Source organism: Gopherus flavomarginatus, chromosome 8, assembly GCF_025201925.1.
Source record: "Gopherus flavomarginatus isolate rGopFla2 chromosome 8, rGopFla2.mat.asm, whole genome shotgun sequence".
NCBI classification, from domain to species: Eukaryota; Metazoa; Chordata; order Testudines; family Testudinidae; genus Gopherus; species Gopherus flavomarginatus.
The window spans coordinates 19,969,589-19,995,695 of NC_066624.1; the positions used below are offsets into that span (position 1 = coordinate 19,969,589).

At 44.0% G+C, this 26,107-nt stretch overlaps 1 protein-coding gene across 1 annotated transcript; it reads right to left on the minus strand.

The window, feature by feature from the left end:
- PGK1 (phosphoglycerate kinase 1) lies at positions 1 to 20,188 on the minus strand. The gene is made up of 11 exons (XM_050964682.1): positions 20,008 to 20,188; positions 14,589 to 14,639; positions 12,497 to 12,652; positions 12,241 to 12,385; positions 10,177 to 10,280; positions 7,310 to 7,429; positions 5,092 to 5,206; positions 3,772 to 3,951; positions 2,698 to 2,875; positions 2,309 to 2,407; positions 1 to 467 (listed from the first exon to the last, which is right to left on the minus strand). The coding sequence occupies exons 1-11, from the start codon at positions 20,070 to 20,072 to the stop codon at positions 427 to 429; spliced, it is 1,254 nt and encodes a 417-aa protein (XP_050820639.1). The 5' UTR covers positions 20,073 to 20,188; the 3' UTR covers positions 1 to 426.
- Positions 20,189 to 26,107: the final 5,919 nt, after the last annotated feature.

Consider the following 26,107-nt stretch of genomic DNA (forward strand, 5'->3'; position numbering starts at 1 on the left):
TTGGTTAGCACTGACATTTATTCAGCAGCTATTACAGTCAATCTCAAAAACAAGTTGTTTTTGATCTGTCAAGTGACGAAAAAACAGCTGCTAAAAACACTGAAAGCTTAACGCAGCCATCTATTTTGAGAAACAGACATTTAATAAGGGTTAATCTCTTTAAAAGGCAAAATATAAATATATACACTCTAAACAAACACCACCAATTTAACACACTACATTAGTTCAAGTGGGCTAACAGTGGACAAATCCACATCATGTAAACTGTAGACTCAAGCCATCTCGGTTGTCATCTTCTCATAATACCATCTAATTTCGGTTTACATTCTGTGATCTGCCTCTTGCAGAGCAGAGAGATACAGAAGCGCAGCACTATTGATGGTTAGGGACTGTGCACAGGAACATACTGGGGAAGTGTTCTATCCATTACACATTGCTCAGAGCATTCACACCAGGAAGAACTTTACCTGTTAGCAATTTAAATACCCAAGGAAAAAGTTAGGTTTGCTTTAAAGAAAAAAAAAAAAAAAAACATTTAGGTTTAACCTAGTATCTTGCAACATTTTAACAATCAGTCACAATTGAGCTGCAAGAGGACACTACCCGTTAATTTTTGTAGCTATTACTATTATACTTAGCTGCTTTATACGAGCAAACACATAAAGGGCCAATGAACATGATACACAACTGTATTCATATGAAAACAGAAAATCCCTTTACATGAAAGTTAAAAAGTCAAGATTCCTCTGCACAATTAATATGGCTTGTACAATTCTATCCAAGTCCCTCTTACAGACTAATCCAAAGTCCATTGAATTCAGTGGAAAGACTCCAATTGACTGCAATGGGCTTTGGATCTGACTGTTAAAGCTGTTCCATATTTTTGAATCATAGGTGACCTGTAGACCTGGAAATGGATTTTGTGGGGAGTTAATATTACAAGCCTTTTAAAAAAAAGATTACTTGTGTTAAATACCAGATTATTGAAGGACAGGGTGGGGTTTTTTTTTTTCTTCTTTCCAAAAATCTAATTTTTCACTGCTTATGCCATTTTACTCCTGCACCTCATTTGGTTTGGATGATGAAAACAGACTCAACAAAAGTGAAAACAGTCTTATTCTTATGCTATAGTACAATGCTGCAATAGAGCTCATTAGTGTTCTCAGTGCAAAAGTTACTTTAATTTTGGAAAAATATTTCTAATCAGTTAGGGGTTTATTAAGTTTAAAGAGACTGTACACACAAAATCTACATTTGGGCCAAAACTAAACAACTTTGTCCTTTCATGTCAGCCAGCTGCATAGTGCCCCTTCCAGCAGTTTGCATTCTTTCCCTTCACCATTACTCCCTAGGCAACAGAAACAAAAGCCCTGTCTAGCATACAACTGCTAGGGCAACCAGACAGCAAGTGTGAAAAATTGAGATGGGGGTGGGGGGTAATAGGAGCCTATATAAGAAAAAAAGACCCAAAGATTGAGACTGTCCCTATAAAATCAGGACATCCGGTCACCCTAACAACTGCTGCACTGCACTATTGTCTATTGTGGCTTCTCTTTTATATAGTATGTGACAGCACTAGAGAATTTACAGATATTGGAAAACAGCTAATTATCAGAGGAAATGAAAACCCGTTTACAGTACAATGCAGGCCCCATAAAAGAGTTCTATAAATTCTCACTATTTTAAACTTTCAAATCTACTAGTGTAGAGTTATAAGTGACCACTAGAGGGCACCTTAAAACTAGTGGATAGTTTAAAAGGATATTCTAAAAATACTGTAAATTTTGGCTAGAAGTAAAGACTATTCAGCCTTTTTACACAGGTTGCTTTATGAAACCCTTTAAAGAACCATTAAAAGGATTAACTAACTAATTCTTGGTGTTAACATCTGAGACAAAGCCTCTTAGTATGTTTAAATTTTCTTTTTTTTTTTTTTTAAATGGGAGTGTCGGGGGGAAGCAAAGTCATGGCAGAGAGTTTAAAAAACAAGGCCAGCACTTAAAATAGCCTGTTCTAGTTTCTACTGATCCATTTCTGCCCCTTCTGGAATGAGAAACTCTGTTTTTGGAATAGTACTGGAAGAAAAGAGGAGAGGAAAGGAAGTAAGGAAGGAAAGAATTATTTAAAATACAAGTTACTAGGTATCTCAAACGTAGCGACAAAGCACATCCTATGGCTGGTGAAATACAAGGGACACATTACACTACTGTGCCACCACAAAGCAAGCCCCAGCCTAGCTGAGAACAGGCAGATCTACTCCCCCTGCCCCTCAGTTTCTGAACTAGATTAACAGAAGGAAAGAAGTTACCCTCTAGAAGTTCCAAGCTGGCACCACCTCCAGTGCTGACATGGCTGACTTTATCCTCTGTGTTCCATTTAGCACAGGCAGTAGCAGTGTCTCCACCACCTGTTAAACAAAGCAAGTTAATTACAGATAGAAGGAAATTTAAGTTCATCCAACTAAGAGAAAGCTGGCAAGGAAGAGCGTGCTCTTCCTTGCAAGGCTGTGTGTCAGCCGAGTCCATCGCAGAAGTGTGCGCAGCATCCTTCAAGGCCATACTTGCTGCCAGAGCAGACCTGAACATTCCCTTAAGGAAGGGCACGAGATTTTACAATCACTTTACAACTTGATGCCAGCAAGCAGCGGCTTTTCCATCTGAATTTAAGAGGGAAAAATATATCTCCACAAAATCTTACCAATAATGCTGATGCAACCCTGGCCAGTAACTTCCACCACTTTATCCATCAGTGCTTTGGTTGCTTTGGCAAACTTGTCCCATTCAAATACACCAACTGGACCATTCCACACAATTTGCTTGGCCCTGCCCACAGCTTCCACAAACTTCTTAATACTTTCAGGACCGCAATCCAAGCCCTAACACAGGTAAGAGAACATGACGCAATTACTGTACAGCTTCATCAGAAATCACCCACATATAGGTGGCTTGTTTAAAAAACACATTTACTAAATCAGAGATTCCTGCACCACCTCTCAGTCACGTCAACATGACAGGTGCTAGTCACATCTGATCTGTATCAGTCTGAAAGACACTGTCACCTCCCTGGGACAAGGACTAGTGGACTTATTTATAATGCAGTAAGCTCACTGTTGGTGCAGGAACAGTAACAGACTGGATAAGAGGTGAGAGCTTTTTCCTCCTCCCCATGCAGTGAATATTGAACTAGGAGGGAACTGCTAGCTGTTACCGCTATATGGTGAAGCCTGCTGTGGTATCTCTCTTATTATGAGCAGTTATTTTAAGAGATAGTTAAAGCACTAAGAGCCTTGGAGATGAGCTTTGCCATTCAGAGTAAGTCTAAATACAGAAATTGCTCAACCCCTATGCTATGCAGAACCCTTCTGATCTGAAATCTGAAGGTTTTAAAGGGAATTTTAATCTTAGTATCAGAAAAGTTACTCAAGATTTATACTTAAAAATGCAAGACAGGCCATGCCACATATTTTCACAACTTAGTCAGTCAATATACACTATACGGCTGAGTACTTGCACAAGCTTCCTGCACAGAATCTTAGACAAGATGCTCATCCTCTCCCCAATGTACTTTCCCTAGTCTTTATTTCTTAGTGAAACTGGAAATAAGGTGTAAATTAACAACAGGGTGGTTACTTAACCATTAAAAAAAAAAATGCTCCAGTTCAAAAAGGAATTATTAAGGGAAGATTTATGGCTTGTGCTATACAGGAGGTCAGAGTAGATGATTACAATGGTCCCTTCTGGCCTTGGAATCTATGAATCTTATTACACCTACCATCCAGCCAGCAGGGATCCCTGAGGCCACAGTGGCTTCCCCACTTTGCGCATTCTCATCAAATTTATCTGCAGTAATAAAGTCAACGGGCAGAGTGATCCTCACACCATTCTTCTTAGCCTTGGCCATCAGGTCCTTGATGATCTTTGATCCCTCTTCATCAAACAGTGAATTGCCAATCTAGAGGAGGAAGAGCGCAATGGGATATTTGAAAAAAATTTCTTTCAGCTTTCAATCAGTATGGAGGGGTTGCTATGGGTTTACCAATCTGAATCAACAACATGAAAAGCTTGTTTTGAGGCTCCAAGGGACTATCTACACTATGATAAAAAACTTGTGGCACCAAGTCTCAGAGCCCAGGCCAACTGATTTGGGCTCAGGGATAAAAATAGCAGTATGGCCACCTGGGCTCATGCTGGAGCCCAGGCTCTGGGATCCTCCCTCCTCATGGAGTATCAGAGCTCAGGCTACAGACAGCGCTCAAGTGTCTAAACTGCAATTGTATAGCCCAACACCCCGAGTCCCACAAGCCCAAGTCAACTGACCCAGGCTAGGCATAGTAGTGCCATGGGTCTTTTATTGCAGTGGAGATATACTCTTTATATGCACTTTAAGAGAGAAATTCACCCCTGGGCATAGGGTCAGCACGAGTCCTATGTCCCACAGAATTCCTTTTCTGAAGGCCGACACTTGATGCCTCTCTTTGTTGCTGGCTTTCTGTATAGGGCTGAGCTTCGCCCAAGGTCTAAAGTACTTACTTTCAAAACATTACTCATTCCTCGACAGCATCCAGACCTCAGTGATTGCCAGCATTATGGGTGCCTGATTGAGACCACTCAGTATTACATTTGTTCTCAAGTTAGATCAAGGTTTCTCAAACAGGGCTTGTTGCTTGTGTAGGAAAAGCCCCCAGCAGGCCAGGTCGGTGTGCTTACCTGCCCCGTCCACAGATCCGGCCGATTGTGGCTCCCACTTGATGCGGATCGCTGCTCCGGACCAATGGGAGCTGCTGGAGGCGGTGGCCAGTAAGTCCCTCAGCCCACACTGCTTCCAGCAGCTCCCATTGGTCCGGAGCAGCGATCCGCGGCCAGTGGGAGCCGCAAGCAGCCGGACCTGCGGACGGGGCAGGTAAACACACCGGCCCGGCCCGCCGGGGGCTTTTCCTACACAAATGATAACCCCTGTTTGAGAAACCCTGAGTTAGATTATGAACTTTCAGTTCTGAACTCCAGGAGAAGGGAGAGAGAATGATCTAGCGCAAGCACCTTTACATCTGGCCTCCCTCCTGCTCCCCCTAAAACAGAACTGCTGGTTTCATACCTCCATGTTGTTGAGTACTTTGAGGAAAGTGAAAGCCATTCCACCACCAATGATCATCTCATTAACTTGATCCAACATGTTATTGATCAGCTGAATCTTATCCTGAACTTTAGCTCTGGTGGGAGGAGAGAGGAAGAGAAAGCAAGTAATATAGACAGATAACACTATTTGAGCAGTATTTATTTGATTTAAGCTGGATCTTTGTACCTTTCAAGAGGTGACAACCTGCACAGCAGAGCCATTTTACCCACCCAAGAAATGTAACACTCAGCCCGATATGCTCCAGGCTTTACATCTCAAGGTGGTCTTGCAACAGCTGGTATAATAAAAAAATCAGGAAGTAATACAACAGCAGCACTGGCAGCAACTCCTAGGAGATATTCAGCACTTAATATTTTCATATTGCTGTATAAATATCACCTATTCAAGCCTCACCACACCCATGTAGCAGCTACAATTCCCATTTTACAAACGGGGGAGAAAAAGTGACACTTGCCAGGCTTCCCAGCAAGATAGCACAAGAGCTGCATGAGCTGCCTCTGAGCCAGGCACACCGGCCAACACAGAAATCTCAGAATCCATGACCTCCATGACAAACTCACAGCTTTAGCTATTAGCTAAGACAGTCTGGGATGCAACCCCATACAGTGGTTGGCTAAGACAGTCTGGGATACACCCCCTAAGCCTCTGCCTGCCAGACACTGGGACTGGATGACAGGAGATGGATCACTTGTGACTTTCCTGTTCTGTTGGTTTCCCTGAAAGCATTTGGCATCAACCACTGTCAGAAGACAGGACCCTGGGCTACATGGGACCGTTAGTGTGACTCAGTACAGCCATTCTTATGGTCTTATTTGCAGTGAGATCTCTGACTTCACCAACAACCTTGATGTTCTGATAATTCGGCCATTCAAGATGCTCCTCGAGCAGGAGCCTCCACTAGAGAAGTAAAGCGCTGCTCCCTTTAATTCTGAAAGAACGATTCAGGCCAAACGCTGCCATTGGTGCTGTGCATGCAGCTCCTGCCAGTCTAGGAGAGCGGGATGTGCATATAACAGAAGGCAAGATGTGACTTTAAGATCTGAATGGTGTCAATAAAGGCAGCATTGCGGAGTATTGTGAAGCCCAGGTCATGTTATGAAGAATGAACAATGGAAGTTTGAGCTTTTTATATACTATAAATAAAACAAACTGAGAATTTCTTAGGTAACAGGTTACATTTATGGGCAGAACAAGGAGCAGGAATAAGTCATATTCTCTTCTGAGATGACAGTGTTCATGTTACTTAATAATCATGCCTTACTGGACCACAAGAGGCTACACAGAGTCCAAGCCTCATATCACTTAGCCAGGTGTCTACACTATGTTTTTATTCATTCCTCAGGGACAAAGGGACTCTAGCAGAGCCACCATGCCAGTCTGAGAAGCGCATACACATACCACAAGAATAAGCAGCCCATGGGGAGATTAATGTACAAAGACTTCCCTGGGGGGCAAGTCTGTTGAGTAACTAGGAGTAATCGCCTGTAAAGAGCTGAAGTGAATCTAGCTACAGCAGGTCACAGCTGCATAATGACAGATAGCGTCAACTTACATAGACACATGCTGAATTTGCATTAGGTTTGTACTCTGAACCCCAGCAGAAAGGTCGCTGACTGACAGCCTTCTGTATAAGGGTCACTGTTTACAACTAAAAGTGCTTCTGGTTCCTTTGCACAGCATAATGCTGTTGGCTAAGGCTGCATCTACACTGCCACTTTCAGTGCAAAAACTTTAGTCACACAGGGGTGTAAAAAAACACCCAAGTGACAAAAAACATAGCGCTAAAAGCACCAGTATAGACAGCACTTTACCCTTTGTTCGGGGTGGTGGGTTGTTTTTTTTTTTTTAAATCGCCGTGGGAGAAAGCATGTCTATGCTGCCCACATCACAGCACGGCCACAGCCACACTGTAATGTGGGCAGTGCAGACATACCCCTACTTTGATTAGGGCAGCTAAAAAACTAGCATAGTAGTAAAACAGAGCCTGCTAGCAACACTGGAGTAGACAGGGCCAGTGAATTACACGGGACTCAAGATTTGCATACCATTCTTTGGTTAGGAAGAAAATAATTCTTGTTCACAACACAAACTCATAGAACTGTTCATTCACTCTAACACTGAAGTGGGTGTATGTTAAAAGGAAACCGTGCACGTAAAATACACTCTTGGCTCTTACCCTCCAAGGATTGCTAAGAAGGGCCTCTCTGGACTCTCCAGAGCCTTTGCAAAGTAATCCAGTTCTTTCTTCATCAGGAAGCCAGCAGCTTTCTGAGGCAGATTAACGCCTACCATGGAGCTGTGGAATCAAAAAGGGGGAAAAGAGTTCTATAATCTGTATCGAAGCCATTCAACAGCAAAATCCAAACATTCCTAGTGCCAGGGGACCTTTAGTGGTCACAGTAGCGTACGTTAACCCTTTACTCAGATGCAACAACAACAACAGCAGCAAGAGATCTGTATGAAAACAATGACCACACGTGTCTAATCTTACTATGTTTAGTGTTCTGTAGATTGTGCAAAAATTCCCCGAGCTGACAGTTTGACATGCAAGGGCAAACGTCTGAAATTCTGGGGTGGGAACAAAAATAAAAGCAGATTCATCTTCACATAGCCCTGGCTTATGAAATAAAGGCCAGCAAGCAGGCCCTCCCTGGAGTTTGTACATGTATATATGCAAACCCCACAAATGTGGATGTCTGCTGAACTAAGTTTAAACCTTTAGGGCAGAGGATAACAACCTGTAATTACAGAGTTGTTTGCCTGATAGTCTAGAGAAGTCCTAGCCAAGTGATTTTAACTCTTTCTGATCTTTCACTACTTGTCTTCAAGGGAAACTTGTACAATACTTTCAAAAGGATAGCCTGGGAACTTAAGTTTGCTAGATACCAACACACCACAGACTTAACAGGGACACCGATTTTTGGCTCATTACAAAAATTTGTAACACACACTGCCTGTTACCCTTAAATTGCCCACTTCAAACTCTTTATGCATAACAATCTAACCCCCAATTGCTCACTCTGTTTCAAGTGACCATTTCCAACATGCATTATCCCTTTTGTTTAACAATCTGTCTGAACTTTTATTTGGCCAGACCCTCCACTTCCTTCTCCAGACCTGAAGAAGAGCTCTCAAAAGCTTGTACCTTCCACCAACAGAAGTTGGTCCAATAAAAGGCCTCACCCCTTTTTTTCTCTCAAATGATTTAAGTTTCAATAGTCTAAAAGTCAGTTCAAAGTTCATATGCTTACCAATTCTTATAAGAGGTAAACTCTAAACTACAAAATGAACAGGACTCGACTATACTTTAGCTAGGTTAAATTCAGCCATTTGCTCAGAAAGGGTGTATGGTTATGGGTAAAACCTTCATGGACTATGTCATTCAAGACTAAACTTAGTCAGCCGACAATTAAACTGGGGATTTCTCAGCACACATCCAAAAATAATGTCACAAGGCTATTGAAGGTAAAACTATATGTACATTTCCCACGTGGTGGGATGCTCAAGTTAGCAGGTCTTTGGTACCTGGAAAGATATGGGAGCAAATTATTAAACAATGAATTTGTAAGCACCTAGAGGATAACAGGGTTACAAGGAATAGCCAGCATGGATTTGTCAAGAACAAAACATGCGAACCTAATTTCCTTCTTTGATCTATCTTGATTTTAATAAGGCTTTTGACGCGTCCCATATGACATTCTCACAAGCAAAACAAAAAAATGCAGTCCAGATGAAATTACTATAAGGTAGGTGCGCAACTGGGTGAAAGACCATGCTCAATGGTTCACTGTCAAACGGGGGGAACATATCAAGTGGGGTTCTACAGGGGTCAGTCCTGGGTCAAGAACAGTCAATATTTAAACTTAGATAATGGAGAGGAGAGTATGCTTATAAGATATGTGGATGACACCGAGCTGGGAGAGATTGCAAGCACTCTGGAGGATAGGGCTAGAATTCAAAATAAACTTGACAAACTGGAGAACTGAAATCAACAAGACAAAATTCAATGAAGACAAGCACAAAGTACTTCACTTTGGAAGGGGAAAAAAAATCAATACACAAACACAAAAATGGGGAATACCTGGTTATGCAGTAATATTACTGAACAAGATATGGGGGTTATACTGGATCACAAATTGAATAGGAATCAGTGTGATGCAGATACAAAAATAGCTAATATTCTGGAGTGCACTAACAGAAGTGTTGTGTGTAAGACACAGGAGCTAATTGTTCTGCTCTACTCGGTAGCGGTAAGGCCTCAGCTGGAATACTGTGTCCAATCCTGGGTGCCTCACTTTAAGATGTCAAATTGGGCAGAGTCCACAGGAGTGCAACAAAAATGAGAAAAGCTTTAGAAAATCTGACCTATGGGGAAAAGGTTAAAAAACTGGGCATGTTTAGTCCTGAGAACAGAAGACTGAGGGCAACCTGATAACAGTCTTCAGGTATGTTAAGGGCTGTTATAAAGTGAACTGCTCTCCATGTCCACTGAAAATAGGGCAAGTAATACTGGGCTGAATCTGCAATAAGGGAGATTTAGGTTAGATATTAGGAAAAACTTTCTAGCTATTAGGGCAGTTAAGCACTGGAATAAGCTTCCAAAGGAGGTTGTGGAATCCCCATCTTTGGAGGTTTTAAATAACAGGTTAGACAAACGTTTGTCAACGAAGGGCTAGATTTACTGGGTCCTGCCTCAGCGCAGGAGGCTGGACTTGACTTCTCAAGATCCTTTTCAGCCTTACATTTCTATGATTCTATATTTGGATCCCCCCTAATCACATCCCCAGCAGGCTTCATTTCCCTGAAGATTTATATCCATTTTTGAACAACCGGTGGTACTCAACATGCAAATATCAAAGTGGTTGATTTCAGCAAGAACTGTATCAGAGTTGAGTTGCAGTTGCTAATCTGAAAATCCTTTGCAGTGCTATTCAGGATACCTTGCTAGAACAGAAGACCAGGACTAGGCTAACTTGCATATGCAGAGTGAAATCCAAAGGACAGACATTTTGTAACACTGCCTGTAGAAGGTGGTTAACATACCTGTGAGCTCGGTGGGCAGTTCCAAAAGCATCATTGACATAAACATCTCCAAGTTTAGAAAGAGATGCTCTGAAAGCGTCCACCTTTGCAGGCTCAGCCTTGATCTGAGGGGATAGAGACACAAGTTTGTATTACTTAGTTACAATATGAACCAGCAGTTCTGCAACAAAAAATTGCAAAGCAGACTCAATTGTTCATTTTGGGTCTACAAATCCAACTACTGAAAGTAAGGATCATCTGAGAAGCTTGTTAGTAGCCATGACCTAGAAAGACAGCTTTTTGATACTGGTCAGGACTTATTTCAGCCTCTTTTCCAGCTCAACCACTGCCAACAAGAGATTTCAACTGAATTTAGTATTCATGACAGACACACCATTTTGCTCTTGTGGGCTGAGAAGAAAGGAAGCCAAAAAATAATTTCAGAATTTAGATGAACGTTATCAGTAGCCCCCTAGTCAAGCAATTTAAGTGCTTCTCTCAGAGCCAATAACAGCAAGAAGCAGAACAGGAGATGGATCCAGATGTAGGTATCACTGCGGAGTGATGGGCTTAATAAACTTCAGAGATTTCCCATCATGTTCAGAGTGCACCAGAAATTATCATTAGCTCCACAGGGCCACAGATTAGTAATATCACTGTTACTGCAGCATCTATTTTCATTCAGTTGGGACAAAAACCAAGCCTGCCACATCCTCCTTTACTGTCACACTCCATTGTCTGTGCCCCTGTTGATATGCTACAGCATGTAGTCAGTCAGTCAGAGACCTGAGAGTAAGTCAGAACAAGTACAGACAATTATTTCTTTAGGAAGGAAATGAGTCTGTCCTCTCAGTATAAGGCATATAGTCATCTTCCAACAGTTAGGTTGTGGCAAAAAATACCAGCCGTTCATGGTTTCTTAGTATCCATAACAGGAGCACCCTCTCTTCAGAGACTCACTTGCCCTCCAGGCTATTTCTTCTGAGCTACAGAGTCTTGTGTGTCAGGCTATAAAGGGCACTGTACTGTACATCAGCATTCCACTCCATGCACTGTATCTGAAGGGAGCCAAAGCCTGCCAGGCTAACGGGGTCACCAATGCTAAGAAAAGAAACCATCTGAGAGCAAGTGTTCTTCCTGACCTTCAAGAAATGTCAGAGGTAAAAGGCAGCACAGCCTCTGTATGGCTGCTGATGGGAAAGCAGCCTTATTCAAGGTATTTCAGAGTGCTGGTACAATACAGTGGTTAAACATCCCATTAGTACACCCTAGAAATAAGACTGAGATGGACACATGATTCTCAAAGTTGCAAAGAGGCAATAAATTATCTCCTTCAATACTATATTTTCTCCTGTTCACATTCCAAAATAAAAACCCTTCATCTGAAGCCAGTAGCCTCCCCACAATCCTTTGCTCCACCTCTCCCTTTATAACAGTGCCAGCTACTGCACCTTCATCCCGAGCTCCTGGCATCAATAGTATCATCTTTCAGCTTTTTACTTGTTAATATGGTCACTCAATATCAAAATGTTTACATATGAGCAGAGTGTGTGTGTGTGTGTGTGTGTGTTCGTTCGTTCGAAGGAAGTTGTGTCATTTTTTGCCCTAGTCATCAGATGCTTTTAACCTGCCAGGAAGTTGTCAGATTAGCTAGTAATATTAAAGCAATACACTAACATGTCCAATCATTTCAGATGAGTGGATTATTTTATTCCTAACTGTAAAAACACAAAAAAACCTTCTGTCCATCAAGCAAGCTTCAGGACCAGAAGGCCAGTTTTTACGCCACACCCATCACCACAACATCCAGAACACAGCTACTAACCAAGCATCTAGTCATTCCCCTACTAAATTCTTCTGCATTTCCACAGTGGCCTCAACAGCAATCAAAGCCACATAGTGTTTTATGTGGCATCATATCAGTGCCTTTCACACAGACATTTGGAGAGTAAATGCTGCCAGCTATATCAGAGTCTTTCTAAACACATTCTATAAAATATCCCACGCAGCCCCATGTCACATCTGCTTGCCCTACAATAGCGAATAAGGGAGAGACACAACTGAGTTAAAAATTAGATGGCTCACCTTGTTCCCTGAAGCATCTTTCCCTTTCCCTTCTTCTTCTACATGGAATCGGAGGTTTTCCAAGAGGATGATGGAGCCAGTTGGGGGATCAGCACAGGCCTTCTCCACCTCTGGACCCACACAGTCATTCAGAAACAAGACCTTCCTAGAAGCATGAGTCAAGACACACAGATGCATCTAACATCAACATCATCTTTTCTTATAAGATCTATTTATAGTCAGAGTCTGCTTAAACTGAACAGCTATTATACTTTACCTGCCAATCAATGCTTCAAGTTCTCCAACCACTGGTGCCAAGGAGAATTTGTCAGGCATAGGGACTCCATCAGGTCGACCCAGATGACTCATCAGAACCACAGATTTGGCGTCATGATCCAAGCAGTGCTTGATGCTAGGGATAGCTGCTTTGATTCTGTAACCACAAAGAAAATGACACAAGAGAAGACGTTGGTAAGGGGTTCAAATTTGAGCTCCCAGAGAACTAGGCTTGTTGGCCATTAAGCACGGGAAGCAGATTCTTCGTGGTATATCTGCTACGAATCATCTCTAACAGAAATAAGGGCAAGCCGAAAAGAGAAACAGCAGAAATAGGTTCTCATCTGAACAACTTGCAAGACATTATTAATGAGGGGGAAGTCCACCACAGTTTTCCCTCAGATATTTGTAAAATCCACCCTTATTCTCAAAACACAGCACAGCATTACCAACAATCCTATGCCACATGGGATATTAAGCCCCTCCATAAGTCTGCAACAGGCACTGGTTATAATGATTGGTATGGTGGATGTTAACATCCAGGAGCCCATAAGACAGAGCTTTGCACGTGGAGACTATCCAGTAGCATGCACTCAGCAGCAGCAATGGCACCGTGGGGAGCTTCAGGAGTCCCAGAGTGCACTGGTAGAACTCTGCCATGTTCATACTCAATTCATCTTGCAACCAAACAGCTTCAAAAACAGTAAGTACATCTGCACTACTAGATTTCCTACCCATTTTTCAGTAGCTGGACTGCTGCTATCTTCTACTGTAGACAGGGCACAAGAGTTTTATATACATATATCATCTAACCCTGATAGTAGCTCACGGATAGAACACCAGCAGACACTGCACCTTACAGAAACTAGCACCCACCAGACTGTTGCCCTAGAAGCTGAACCAAGAGAGTCACAGAGTTTAACGCCAAAAGGGACCAACACATCATTTAATTTAGCCTGACCTCCGGTATGTTACTGGCCACCAACATCACACTAACTCCAACAACCAAAGTATTACAGCCCACAGGAAACTATGATGTGCTCCCAACAGAAAACAGGAAGGGCTGAGGTACAGCAGAGCCCAAGGCCACCACAGTGGCAGAGAAATGATTAGGCAAGGTATGCCCAGATAATCCTGGCAAGTGACCTGAACCCACACACTATTGGGGGGTTTTGCCTTCCTCAAGGTCCCTGTCAATCTGACCTGGGGAAAATTCCTTCTGACTCTACACATACTGATCAGTTAGACCCTGAGCATGTGAGCAAGAGCCAATGGTCAAGCACGTGAAAAATAGGATACTTAGGCCCATCTCCAGCCATAGCTATCCTGATGCTTCAGAGGAAGGGTTTCTCCCCTCCCCCACAAATACATTAGGGGGTGGCCCCTTCCTAATCCCTGCAGGTGGCCAGTAGTAATGGTGGGAAATTTTAGCAGAAATATACTTGTGTAAACAACGCTAGTATCTGTCTATAGGTGCTGGAACAGTTACAAGGACAAGTGAAACAACTAGCCATTTGATCTTAATGTCCCTAACAACTGTTTCCCTGATTAAAACTAAGATCCCATCTGCACCAATTGAGGTGGACCAAAATGACATATGGCACGTTTTGCACATAGGTTGTCCCCTTCTACATCCACAAAATAATCGTTTTCAAAACCCTGATGGGGTTGTGCGAGAGGAGAGGTGCCTTTGGCACCCCATGTGAACTCGAGCAGATTCTCACATGAGGATACAGCCAGGGAAAAAACAATTTCTTGACAGTCATAACATTACAACCATGCTTAGCATGGAAGCAAAGGCTTTGGTCTCTGCAAGAGAAATTTTTTTATGAATGTCCCACCACTAACACCAACAGCGGCTAATCTGATCTCTAGTACAGATGGTTTGCTGACAGCCACAGGCATTTTTAATAATGTTTTGGAGTTAGGCTTTCTCCGGGACAATTTAGATGACGTGGTGGTAGCAGCTGGTGGCCTAAGCACACTAACACATTAACAATGATGGACACCACTGGAGCTGAGCTGTATAGAATATGTCCTTAGTATAGACAGGGCCATTAGGGCTTCTACTTGTATTTTAAGAGGAGTCTTACCTTTGGTTGTTTGTTATTTTGTTGTTCTTCATTGGAACATTGAAATCAACCCTAAACAAAGGGGAAAAAAAAGTTTTAAGCTCACTTGCAAAAAATGATTTCCTTTAAAAAGAGGTTGGGAACTTGCTGATCAAGGGGCTGACTAGGAAAGCAATTCTGGAGCTCACTGAAGTTAGTGCAAGGTTTTCATTTCTACTCTAATATACAGCAAGTCCCAACGTGAAACTGGTATGTGATTGAAAATATGGAACAGTGAGGTCACAGTAGCCAGGATGTAGAAGGCAGAAAGAGAACAAAAGAAAAGCTACATTAAATCTCTTCTTATGGATTCAATGGATGCCGCCACATGTGAATAAACATTAGTATCCATGAAAATGACAGTGTTATAAGAGAAAGAAAAAGAGCATGGAAGCTTAAGGTAAATTAAAGCATGTGATTTACAAAGGGAGGGAAGAGAAGCACTGTGTTTAGTTATAAAAAATCATGAACATTGTTAAAAGAACCATGCAATGTGACTACAGTTAAAGGCATGACCACATCTGAGCCAGGAAAAAAAGTACAGCAAAATTATGCAATATTTAACTTTGCATTGACTGTCTTGCAGCATTAGAGCCAAACAGCAAGCCTTCCATAAAGCTAACTCCCATAGGTTTGATATCAACAAGAGTACTATATGCACAATCAGGCCCCATGATATGAAACCCCAATGACACAGTTTATTCTCAATGGGTAGGAAAAAGCTTTATGAAATATCAGCTAGTTTCTTGCTCTTTGAAGGTCACTATGCAGACTCCTCCACTTCAGTGGAGGAAGGCACAAATAAAGAAGGAGATGTTCAAAGGCAAATGGAAAGTTAGGTGCCTAGCTTCCAATGACTTTCAGTGGAAGTTAGTAGCCTTTGAAAATTGCCCTAAGAACTCCACTTCTCCAGCAGGATGCCAAGATTTACTTTCCACTTCTCTCAATCTTCCAGACATGGGGTCAGCAATCTTTCAGAAGTGGTGTGCCAAGTCTTTAACGTTTTTAGAAGGTCTTTTTCTATAAGTCTATAATATATAACTAAACTATTGTTGCATGTAAAGTAAATAAGATTTTTTAAATGTTTAACAAGCTTCATTTAAAATTAAATTAAAATGCAGAGGCCCCCGCAGACTGGTAGCCAGGACCCGGGCAGTGTGAGTGCCACTGAAAAGCAGCTCATGTGCCGCCTTCGGCACTCGTGCCATAGGTTGCCTACTCCTGTTCCAAACCCACCAGTGAGTCATAAAGCATCTTCTTTTAAATTTAAAACATTTATTTATTATCTCTGCCTGTGTCTGCAGTCATCTTGAAATAGCTTTGAATGGTGTGTCCTTCCCCATTCATTTCAGTGTGTTAAATGTAAACAATAGGCCTTAAAGTTATGTGGTAAACACTGCTTACAATTTTATTACTGCTCAAATCACACAACTGTCATCCCTCCTTCTTACTAGGACCTGCGTTTTGCGAGCAGCATTGCGTTTTGGTAACGCAACTGGGCAGGGCTTGGAAGAATACTCATTACTTTCCCCTCCCTGCCCAATTTAGATTCTTACTCTGGCATCTGCTGAAAAGGTAAGTTCATGCTCAGCTAGTGAGCTGCTGTGAAAATTGAACTGGATCTGCAGACTGCAGTTCTCCAGCTAAGTCAGCAGCAAAGATAAAACATCCTTAAGAAACCATATCCCCAGAACAGTTATGACCAGAGGCCCTAATACTGCAGGGTAAAGAGAAGAAAGAAAATAAACAATCCTGGTTACTTCATCAGGGTGAGTGGTGGAAAGCAGAAGGATTCCATCAGGTATTCCAGATATTGCCAGTAACTCTGATCTCTTCCATTTATTCTGTATGCACTCTTATCTTTCAATCACAGGATTTTCAAAGCAGAAACTTGTGATTTTTGTTGGTCCTCTTGGTGAACTATAGTGTGCACTTAATGTATTATTTATAAGCTCCTTAATTATCCCTAGTCTTTCTGTGGATTTCGAGGTAATTTCCCAGCAGCACATTAGCCAGGTGGTGTGAGGAAAGGGAGGAGTTTCTGCCAAGCATACTAGTACCCATAAGCTAAGGCGTGACAGGAAGTTGTGTTGCATAATAACTGAAGGCAGAACTTACTCACAGGATGCCAGAATGACAGAGATCCTTAGAACTCAATGAGACCAACCCTCTCTTTGCTTTTACTTTGACCAATTCTGATAGGAAAATGTTGCTGAAGCATGACAACTAATGAGCAAAACCTTTTAATTTGGGGAAACAGTAACTTTTACTCTGACTGTATCCTAGCATCTGGATGAGTAAATGAGATATTACCCTGCAGTTTGTGTGTCATAAGAATATGAAAAGGTCCCAAAATCCAACAGGCTCTATGCATTTTTCTCTGCAGTATGCTTAGTAAAAAATGCATGAGGCCACAGCTTTAAAAGCTGCCAGCAAAATAGGAGTAGCTGAGCAAAAAGAATTGAACTGGCAGCCCATGGTACAACAGACTAATTAAAAAAACAAAACAAAAGAAAATGCACCATAACATTGTCACTGTTTTACAATCATGAGGCAAATGAACAATTTGCTTCGCAAAGCGTCCAGTCCACCCTTGCCTCCCTCTGCAGCCTTACAGCTAATAGACAATGAAACTCGATTGCTCTTTAAATGGAATAAATGTAAGACTAATGGAAGTCACTAAACCACCAGTTTTGCTTAGGCCCCCTGCTCTTTGGCATTAGCACTGACAGATAGGTGAGCTATATATACACACACATATATATATATATATATGTATATATATATATATATATACACACACACATATACACATACACACACACACAAACACACACGAGAAATTATCTGAGTGAACAGGAGTAATTCTTTTCAGGGAAATGGGCTTCAGACAAAAAACACAGATGAACCCTGACCTCTTGGCTGCAATTTTGTATTTCTGTTTAGCTGCCTGCGTTATGATATAGATACTTTTCAAAAATTATCAGCAATACTGTGTTAGAAGGATGGTAATCAAGCAAAAACTAAAGCAAGGAGTCATTTGGGTGACTTTAAATATGTCACCTCAGATGATGAATGCATATCATTCAGCAGACTTTGGATGGTAGATCAATTGTATTGACCTCAAAATTCAGAGGGGAGAGAAGTAGGAAAGACATTTAAAGCCTTTGGTACAGCAGACATAGATAGGAGAGACTAAGTACCAAGATAAATTGGTAAACATGCAAGCCTTTGATCAAATGAGTCAATTTTCTTCACAAGATACCAATTGAACCACTTTTAAAATAACATTATATCTTAAATCACAGCAGTTAATAATGGATACCCTCTGATTTTACTAGATTCTATCACCCAGTCCATCTTTTGCCATTGCAGGGTTGTTCCCTAAAACATGTCACAGGAAAAACTGGTCAAATAGCAAGTAGTTAAAGAGATAAAAGTGAAATTCTTGTTCTTCTGTATTTGGGAAATGAACTAGGATGCATTTTGGGTCATTTAAGGATTTTCTCTGGTTGAGTTTCTTCTGTTCACCTGGCAATATCTGACTCCAGATAACCAAAACCTTGCTGAATTACTTCAGAAGGAAAAAAATATATATCATTTTTACAGATTAGGAGCAGGCACAAAGGAAGTTAGTAGTATGGCCACTATATTACACCTGCCACTCATGCATCAAATTAAGTGGTATGCACTTGTTATGTTGAGATGACCTTGGGAAAAGCCCTTGCCCTAGAAAGAACAAAATCTAAAGCTTACAAGCATGCAGATGTGCCTAAAAGCACTAGTGCACCAAAAGAGTTCACAGTGCCTCGTGAACCAATTCCCAAGTGAGACTTAAAATTGAATTCTATAAAGGCCAACTGAATTTCCCATTTAAGAGTCTGATATAGAGAGGTGCAATGCACCAACAACTCAATGAGACACTCTAGTTGTGCTAACAGGAATCACCCTTATTCAGTTAATAGCAATTAATTTATTTTCAGTTGTTTATTTGAACAATTGGTCTAGTTTAAGGGTGGAGGGGGGGAAAAAGTAAATAGCAGTACCTTTATAGCCTGAAATTTCAGTCCCCTGGGTAAGTAGTGCAAGATATATACATGTTCCTACGTCAGAATGGATATTCAGAGCCATCAGAGGACTATCCCCATAAACTTGTGCCAGGCAAACTCACATCCTTGCCTGTCAATCATAAACTTTCCTAAAAGGAAACATCTATTTCATTCCATCTTATTCAGATTAGAATTCACAGTATTCCATTGCCAGGCTGATACAGTGCATTTAAAGAAAAGCCACAGAAAAGAATTTGTTGGACTAATAAAAAAAAAAAAGTGCACAGATGATTGCCTGCTAGTTACATGGGATACATTTTTAAGACAGATCAGTATGTCAAACTCCCAAGAACAGTCTGAGTGAAAATTAGACCTAATTTTATTTTTCAAAAATGCCCTCATGCGATTAGAATTGTATCCAGGAGGCATTTCAAACAGGGGAGAAAAAAAAGAACCTATCTGCCTTTTCTAAAGCCGATCCCATTGGGTGTGTCTCACAATCACAGATACACACCACACCGCATGCCCTGGAGAGGAGCCTGCTCACTGATGAATCACTCACACAAGCTGCAGCAGTTTCATGAAACTGGGGGCAAGGAAAATATGAAGCAACACGTGGTTGCCAGATTTTGGGGGGGGGGGGCGGCGGGGGCTGGGATCTTTTTTTTTTAAGTGTCCTGCCTTTTTAGGAACACGTACTGAGATCATTAGAATAAATCCCTGAAATTTACTGGGTCGCTAATTGGAGGCATAACCTCATTCTCCATCACACACAGAGCTTTTAGATTTTTTGGCACACTCATGAGGATAACATAAAAAAAAGGAGCATCAAGAACGACTCGCTGTTGCCAACTCTTGTGCTAATTGATGCCTTACGTAAAGCTCCAGCTGCCGGAGTCCTAAGATTCTCACTTTAATTAAAAAAGGGAAAGAGAATTTCCGGCCCTCGTGGCTGTGGAGAAAACCTGGAAAACGTGCCCCGAGCCCATGTGAAACGCTGAGACACCGGAACCCAAACGGGAAAAGAATCTGGACTCTGTATTTCAGAAGCTGATTATTTTTTATCCAGTCTCACGGGGGCAGGGGGCGGTTGACTCCCGGTTTTTGAACGCCTGGCTGGGCCTGGTGAGTGACATTACCAGGGCTGCGCCAGCCCGAAGGCCGCCCGCCATCCCCCTGCCCGGGGGCACCTGCCTCACACCCGGGCTGGCAGGCGGCGCGTACGGTGCTTCTCTCTCACCCAAGCGGGCCCCTCACTTCCTGCCCCCGGAGCCGGCGGCAGTCCGGGCAGGGTCCTGGGCTGGAGGCAGCCGGCTCCGAGGCCAGGCCAGGCCCAGCGCCCGGCCCCTCACCTCATGATCACCCGCTTGCCCTTCACGTCCACCCTGTCCAAGGTGAGCTTGGTGGAGAGAGACATTGTGCCCGCAGCCGGCTCCGTCCTGCCCAACGCGCCCGAGATCCGCCGCTCTCCCTGCCGCCGGCCCCGCTCTGCTCGGCGCCTAGGTCACCCCGGGGCGGCGGCAGAACCGGCCCGGCCCCTGCCCGCAGCCCATTGGGCGCCAGGCCGCGCAGAGTCAGGCCAATGGCCAGGCCGCCCGTCAATCGCGGAGAAGCGCCCGCCTCCCCGGGAGGCTGCCCCTGCCTGGGCTGGGCGGTCACGTCCCGCACGGCGCGCTGCCTCACGGAGGGCGGGGACAGGGGTGCCTGAGGGGCGGGACGGGGCGCGGCTCTCTGTGACGTAGGCTGTCGCCCCTCGCACGCGGTGCGCGTGCCCGGTGGGCTCGCGGGGGCCTGTAATTAAGGGCTGCGGGAAGGGAGTGGGAGAGCGGCAGGTCTGGCCTAGGGCAGCAGCAGGCAGGGCTGTTACCAGGGCCGGATTCACCTCTTGTGGGCCCGGCCCCCAGCATCGTGGTGGGCCCCCCTGGAGGCAATGGAGCTTGGCGCGGGGAGGTCAGCGCCCGGAGCAAGGGGCCAGCCAGAGGCCTGGGGCATTGCATGGCAGGAGCAGCCTGGCTCCACCCAGCGCATTTACAAACTGGCAGTTGTCAGACACACACTGCCCACCCAGGCCTGTGCTGCCAGCATGCCCCATCCCCTTGGGGCAAGCCTATGCCACACCACACAGCCCCTCCCTGCCCAACACTCCCCAACTCCCTATGGCCAGAGGCCCCCCACACCCACTGTGCCCATTCCCCCCAACCCACCCACAAATGCACATTACCCTGCACACCACCACCCCTTCCCAAAACCCCACCCAGCTTCCGAGCACCCCCCACAGAACCCCCACTTCCTAGTGCCCTGACACAGACCTTCCCTGCCTTTCACTGCCCAGCACCCTCCCCCAGCTAGAGTGACCAGACAGCAGGCATGAAAAATTGGGATGGGGTGCAAGTAGGCACCCATGTAAGAAAAAGCCCCACATATCAAGACTGTCCCTATAAAATCAGGACATCTGGTCACCCTACCGCCAGCCCTGGCTCCCTGCTGCACTCACTGGCCCTGCCAGCAGGTGACTGCATCTGCTAGGCCCAGCGCAACCAGGGCTGGGAATCGCTCTGGCCTCTCAAGTGATACCCTGGCCAGGGTCCCTTAAGGCACACTTGCCTGGAGGAACCCAGCCAAGCCCTCCACAATGTTCCCCCCCCTACTCACACACCAGGCTGAAACTGGTCAGGCTTCTGCACCAGTCCCAGACAGCTCAGCCCAAGGGAGACAGGTGGGGCCCCACAGGTGGTGGGAAGTAGAGATTGCCCTGAGCCAGAGGTGCACTGGGGTCCGGCCAGGGGGCTGAGAGGAGCCCTCAGACAGCTGGCGGGCAGGCTGAAAGGAGCAAGTGGTGGGTGAGGGGAGCCAGCGCAGTCTCAGGACACAGTGCAAGCAGAGCAGGCTGGGGACTCTTCTGAGCATGGGCCCGGCTCCATGGACTGTAAACCTGGCACTGGCTGTTACAGCCTGTTGGGCCCAGACTGGGGAGAGACAACGTGAGATAATATCCTACATTGGACCAGCATCACAGAACACTTGTCCAGCTCTGAGAAAGTGGAGTGGGCAGCTTGTGGCTATCACCAGAGTAATAATTGGCAATATACCAATCTCCTAGAACTGGAAGGGAGCTCAAAAGGTCATCAACTCCTGCCCCCTGCCTTCACTAGCAGGACCAAGTACTGATTTTTGCTCCAGATCCTTAAGTAGCCCCCTCAAGGTTTGAGCTCACAACTCTAAGTTTAGCAGGCCAATGCTCAAACCACTGAGCTATCCCTCCCCCTGTTGGTCCTGTCAGAGATATTAGCTGCCCACTTTGTAAGCAGCTGAAAGCAGGAGCTTTGGGAAAACGGGGCTTGAAGTGCACCCCATGGTGGCCCAGTCTATGTACTGCTAGGCCTGGACCCCTTGTGACATCCCCATGCACATACTGGTAGATACACAGTTACATGCCACCATGTGTTTCATCTCTGCCACCCTGCGTCTGACTCTACTCCCATGGCTTCCAGTTCTGAGCAATATTGATCCTCCTCCTATCAGATGAGCGGTTGCCAGTAGCAGATTACTAAAGAAAGTATGTGCCAACTCAAGCCTGCTGCTGCACAATGACCTTTTTAAACCGCCAGCTACGTATTTGCCATCACATTGCCCCTTATGGTCTCGTCCGTCACCAGGATGTTAGGGCGGAAATGCTTGGGCGAGAAGAATGGATGTTTTATAATCCCCAACCAGTCCCTTGGCACCAATCCCACAATTTGCCTGGTTTTGACCTGCCCCATCACCAATGGTCCCTGCTCTGAACTAAACAAGGTCTCTGTGCAGCCAACCAGTATCACTGGGGCCTTCATTACAGCCCTTTGTATAGCTACAGCACTATACAGCCAATGACGTACATTGTCGATAAGTGCCTGCTGCCTAGGTTCTGCAGTGTCCTAAAAGAACTGCAGCACACCACTGAAGATTCCATTGCTTGGCTGGATGCCTATGCACATGCTAAATAAAAATAGTGCACTAAACACCAGTGACAGGTGGAGGTAGGGGTGTTCTGCTCAGGATAATGAGTTTGTAAATACTCTCTTCTTTCACCAGACAGACCACAGGCACACAGCCCCCACTCTGAAATATTTAATTCTAGCTCATTTGATGTTCCATGCTGTGTGTGTGAAAGAACTCAATAGAACTAATTCTGCCACTTCGTTTTAACACTGTCACAGCCTGTGTAAAAAGTATTAATACATAACAAATGCATTTAGATAGGGTGAGACAAGGTGGTCTATCTTTTACTAGACTAACTTCTGTTAGTGAAAGAGGCAAGATTTCAAGCTCCAGGGAGCTCTTCTACAGGTCTTTAGTAGAGATGTTCATGCGCAGAACAAGTCCTAGTGTATTACACATTAATATGTCCACAGTGCTGGAGCTAGAGTTGAAAACATTATACTCTGAGAAACTTGCCTTCTGTTCAAGTCACATTTTTAAGTACTGTATTGTCTAAATATACATGTTCAAAGCCCTGTCCAAATCCACTGATTACATGCTCTGTTCTCTGTGTTAGACAGCAGTTTCTGGAGCATCTAGTGTTCATTTATTTTTAGGATTCTAAGCACTGTAAAAATCATGTTCTTTCACTCTTGGGTACAAATTAAGATGAATCAGCAGAGAACACTGATGGTGGATGCTGACTCCTTTTACCACGTGGGGGCTGATGACGCACACAGCCACAGCCAGCCGTCTGTGGAACATCACAAGAAAAAATATACAGTAACATTCATGGATGTCAGTACCCATTTGAAATGTGTGCACACACATTTTCCAACCACACTCACCCTATATCTAGATCCTCCCAAGGAGAGATCTGACTCCTTACAATATGATCATAAGCCACAGTAGATTTCCTTAGTGATGCATTTATAGCCAGAGTTCAATTCTGTATGATAAAGGCATTTTATAAGTGTTTCAGTACCTTATGGAAAGCTTGCAAAGGCTCATCCATCTCTCTGACCACTACTCTATGGTAATCATCGACATTCAAATCATCCACTAATGCTACTTCCAAATATGATACTGAGTAGATCAGCAGTGAGTGCAGGGTTTTGGGAGCAAAAGTGAAGGAGCTGGGGCACAGTTTTTTTCTCCTCATCCATCCTCCCGGTTGAGGATAAGGACCCACGCCATTGGTCTAGATAGGAGTGCTTTGGCTTCCTTGATAGTAGGATTCTGTTCTAAGAAAACTGACTGCTAGGAAGAGACAGGGTCCACCTGATCAAGAAAGGGATGAGCATCTTCAATCACCTACTCACCAACTGAGTGAGGACGACTTTAAACTAGGTTCAAAGGGGGAAGATGACAAAAGCCCACACACAGGTATTAAAAAAAAAGGTGACCATAACACAGGAGTAGATGTGGGGGGGTGGGAGTTGTCAGGGAAATTTAAAATGACAGTAGGGTCATAGGAACAAGGAGGATAGCAGTGGGGGAAATCTGCTCAACATCTTAGATGTCTATACACAAATGCAAGGAATATGGGGAATAAACAGGAACAGCTGGTAGTATTAGTACATAAACTGAATTATGACAATTGGTATCATAGATTTGATGAGATAAATCTCACCATTGGAATATCGGTATAGAGAAGCTTAGCTTGTTCAAGGAGGATAGGCAAGGAAAAAAGGAAGAAGAGGTGTTGCATTATACATCAAGAATGTATATACTTGTTTGGAGGTCAAGAAGGAGTGCACACTGCATAGTAGCACTTTCAAAGGACAGGTTTAAAATTCAAAATGACCTTAAACTGAAGAATTGGCCTGCTATCAACAAAATGAAATTCAATAAAGACGTGCAAGGTACTAAGGAAGAAAAAAAATCAAATGCAAAAAATACAAAACCAGGGAATATATATATCTATGAGGTTTAGATCAGATTTGTAGCAAAGCAAGACTCACTGATGCAGCACCTCCTGCTGGTTATGCTGGGAATTAGCTCTCCAGCTAACAGAGCACCTCCTATTATCCGGTGTCTCGCCTGCCTTAGGGTCCCCATGTCTCTCCCGGACCCTGGTGCACCTTTTCCTCTGGGTTTTGCCCCTAGCAGTAACCTAGAGTCTGGATCTCCCCTCCCAGGGAAACCCCGACCCTCTATCCCCACCTTGCCTCAGTGGCTACTGCCAGTTGTCATCTAGGGGCAAACTACAGTCTGTAAAGCACACATCACTAGCAAGGGTGGGTTTGGACTTGCTGCCCTTCCCTGCAGCCCAGTACCTCTCTTTAGGCCTTGAACAAGGCCTGCAGCCTAGGGTGTTGCCAGGCTGGAGCTCCCCAGCTCTTCTATACCTCTGGTACCTTGCTCCCAGACAGCTAGGTCCTCCTCTCTGCACCACTAGAGACAGACTGACTTAGTTCCTGGCTCACAGCCCTTTTATAGGGCCAGCTGTGGCCTGATTGGGCATGGCCACAGCTGTGGCTGCTTCCCCAATCAGCCTAGCCTTTCTTCTCAGGAGCAGGGTAGTTGCCCCGCTACAGGATCACAGATTGAATAAAAGTCAACAATGTAATGCAGTTGCAGAAAAAGGTTAATATAATTCTGGGGTGTATTAACAGGAGTGTTATGTGTAAGACAAGGGAAATAACTGTCCCAATTTACTTGGCTCTGGTGAGACGCTAGCTGCCATAGTGTCCAAATTGTGAGTGCCACAATTCACGAAAGATGTGAACAAATTGGACAGAATCCAGAGGAGTGCAACAAAAATGAGAAAAGGTTTAGAAAACCTGATCTAGGAGGAAAGATTAAAAAAACTGGGCATGTTTAGCATTCAGAAAAAATGATAGTCCCCTGGGACCTGATAGCAGTCTTCAAATATGTTAAGGGCTGTTACAAAGAGGACTGTAATCAATTGTTCTCCATCTCCACTGAAGGTAGGACAAGAATGGGCTTAATCTGCAACAAGGGAGATTTAGAACATTTTTCCCATTATCTAACCTGACTATAGTGCCATATACCAGTGACAAAGTCAAGGAAATTCATGTATGCGGATGACATTGCCCTAGCAGTTTGGCAGACAAGCCTCCATCCATCAGCTGCACCCTAACCCAGAGATCTTAGCACTATGGCTGATTATTTCCAATGCTGGGAACTTAGGCCTAATCCAAAACAAAAAAAACCTATGATAATTGCTTTCCATCTGACCTATAAAATGGCTAATACCAAACGATCTGCTGTTCTGCAATGAGAGCATCAGCCAAGAAGCTAATCCAAAGTATCTTGGCATTATATTGGAGTTTGACCTTTCGACAACACCTCGAGATCACCCACAATAAGGTCAGATCTCGTGTCGCGCTTATCAGAAAATTGACCAGAACATCATGGAGCTCCAGTCCATGGACCTTGCAAACCGCAACAATTGCCTTAGTATATTCTGCAGCTGAATATTGTGCAGCAGTGTGATTTCATAGAAATCACACTAAACTCCTTGACACT

Coding starts and splice junctions, on each gene's coding strand:
- PGK1 (XM_050964682.1), bottom strand. CDS start 20,072: ATGTCTCTCTCCACCAAGCTCACCTTGGACAGGGTGGACGTGAAGGGC. Junction 12,653..14,588: donor AAAATAACAAACAACCAAAG/GTAAGACTCCTC, acceptor TTGTGGTTACAG/AATCAAAGCAGCTATCCCTA. Junction 2,408..2,697: donor GGGTTGCATCAGCATTATTG/GTAAGATTTTGT, acceptor TTTGTTTAACAG/GTGGTGGAGACACTGCTACT.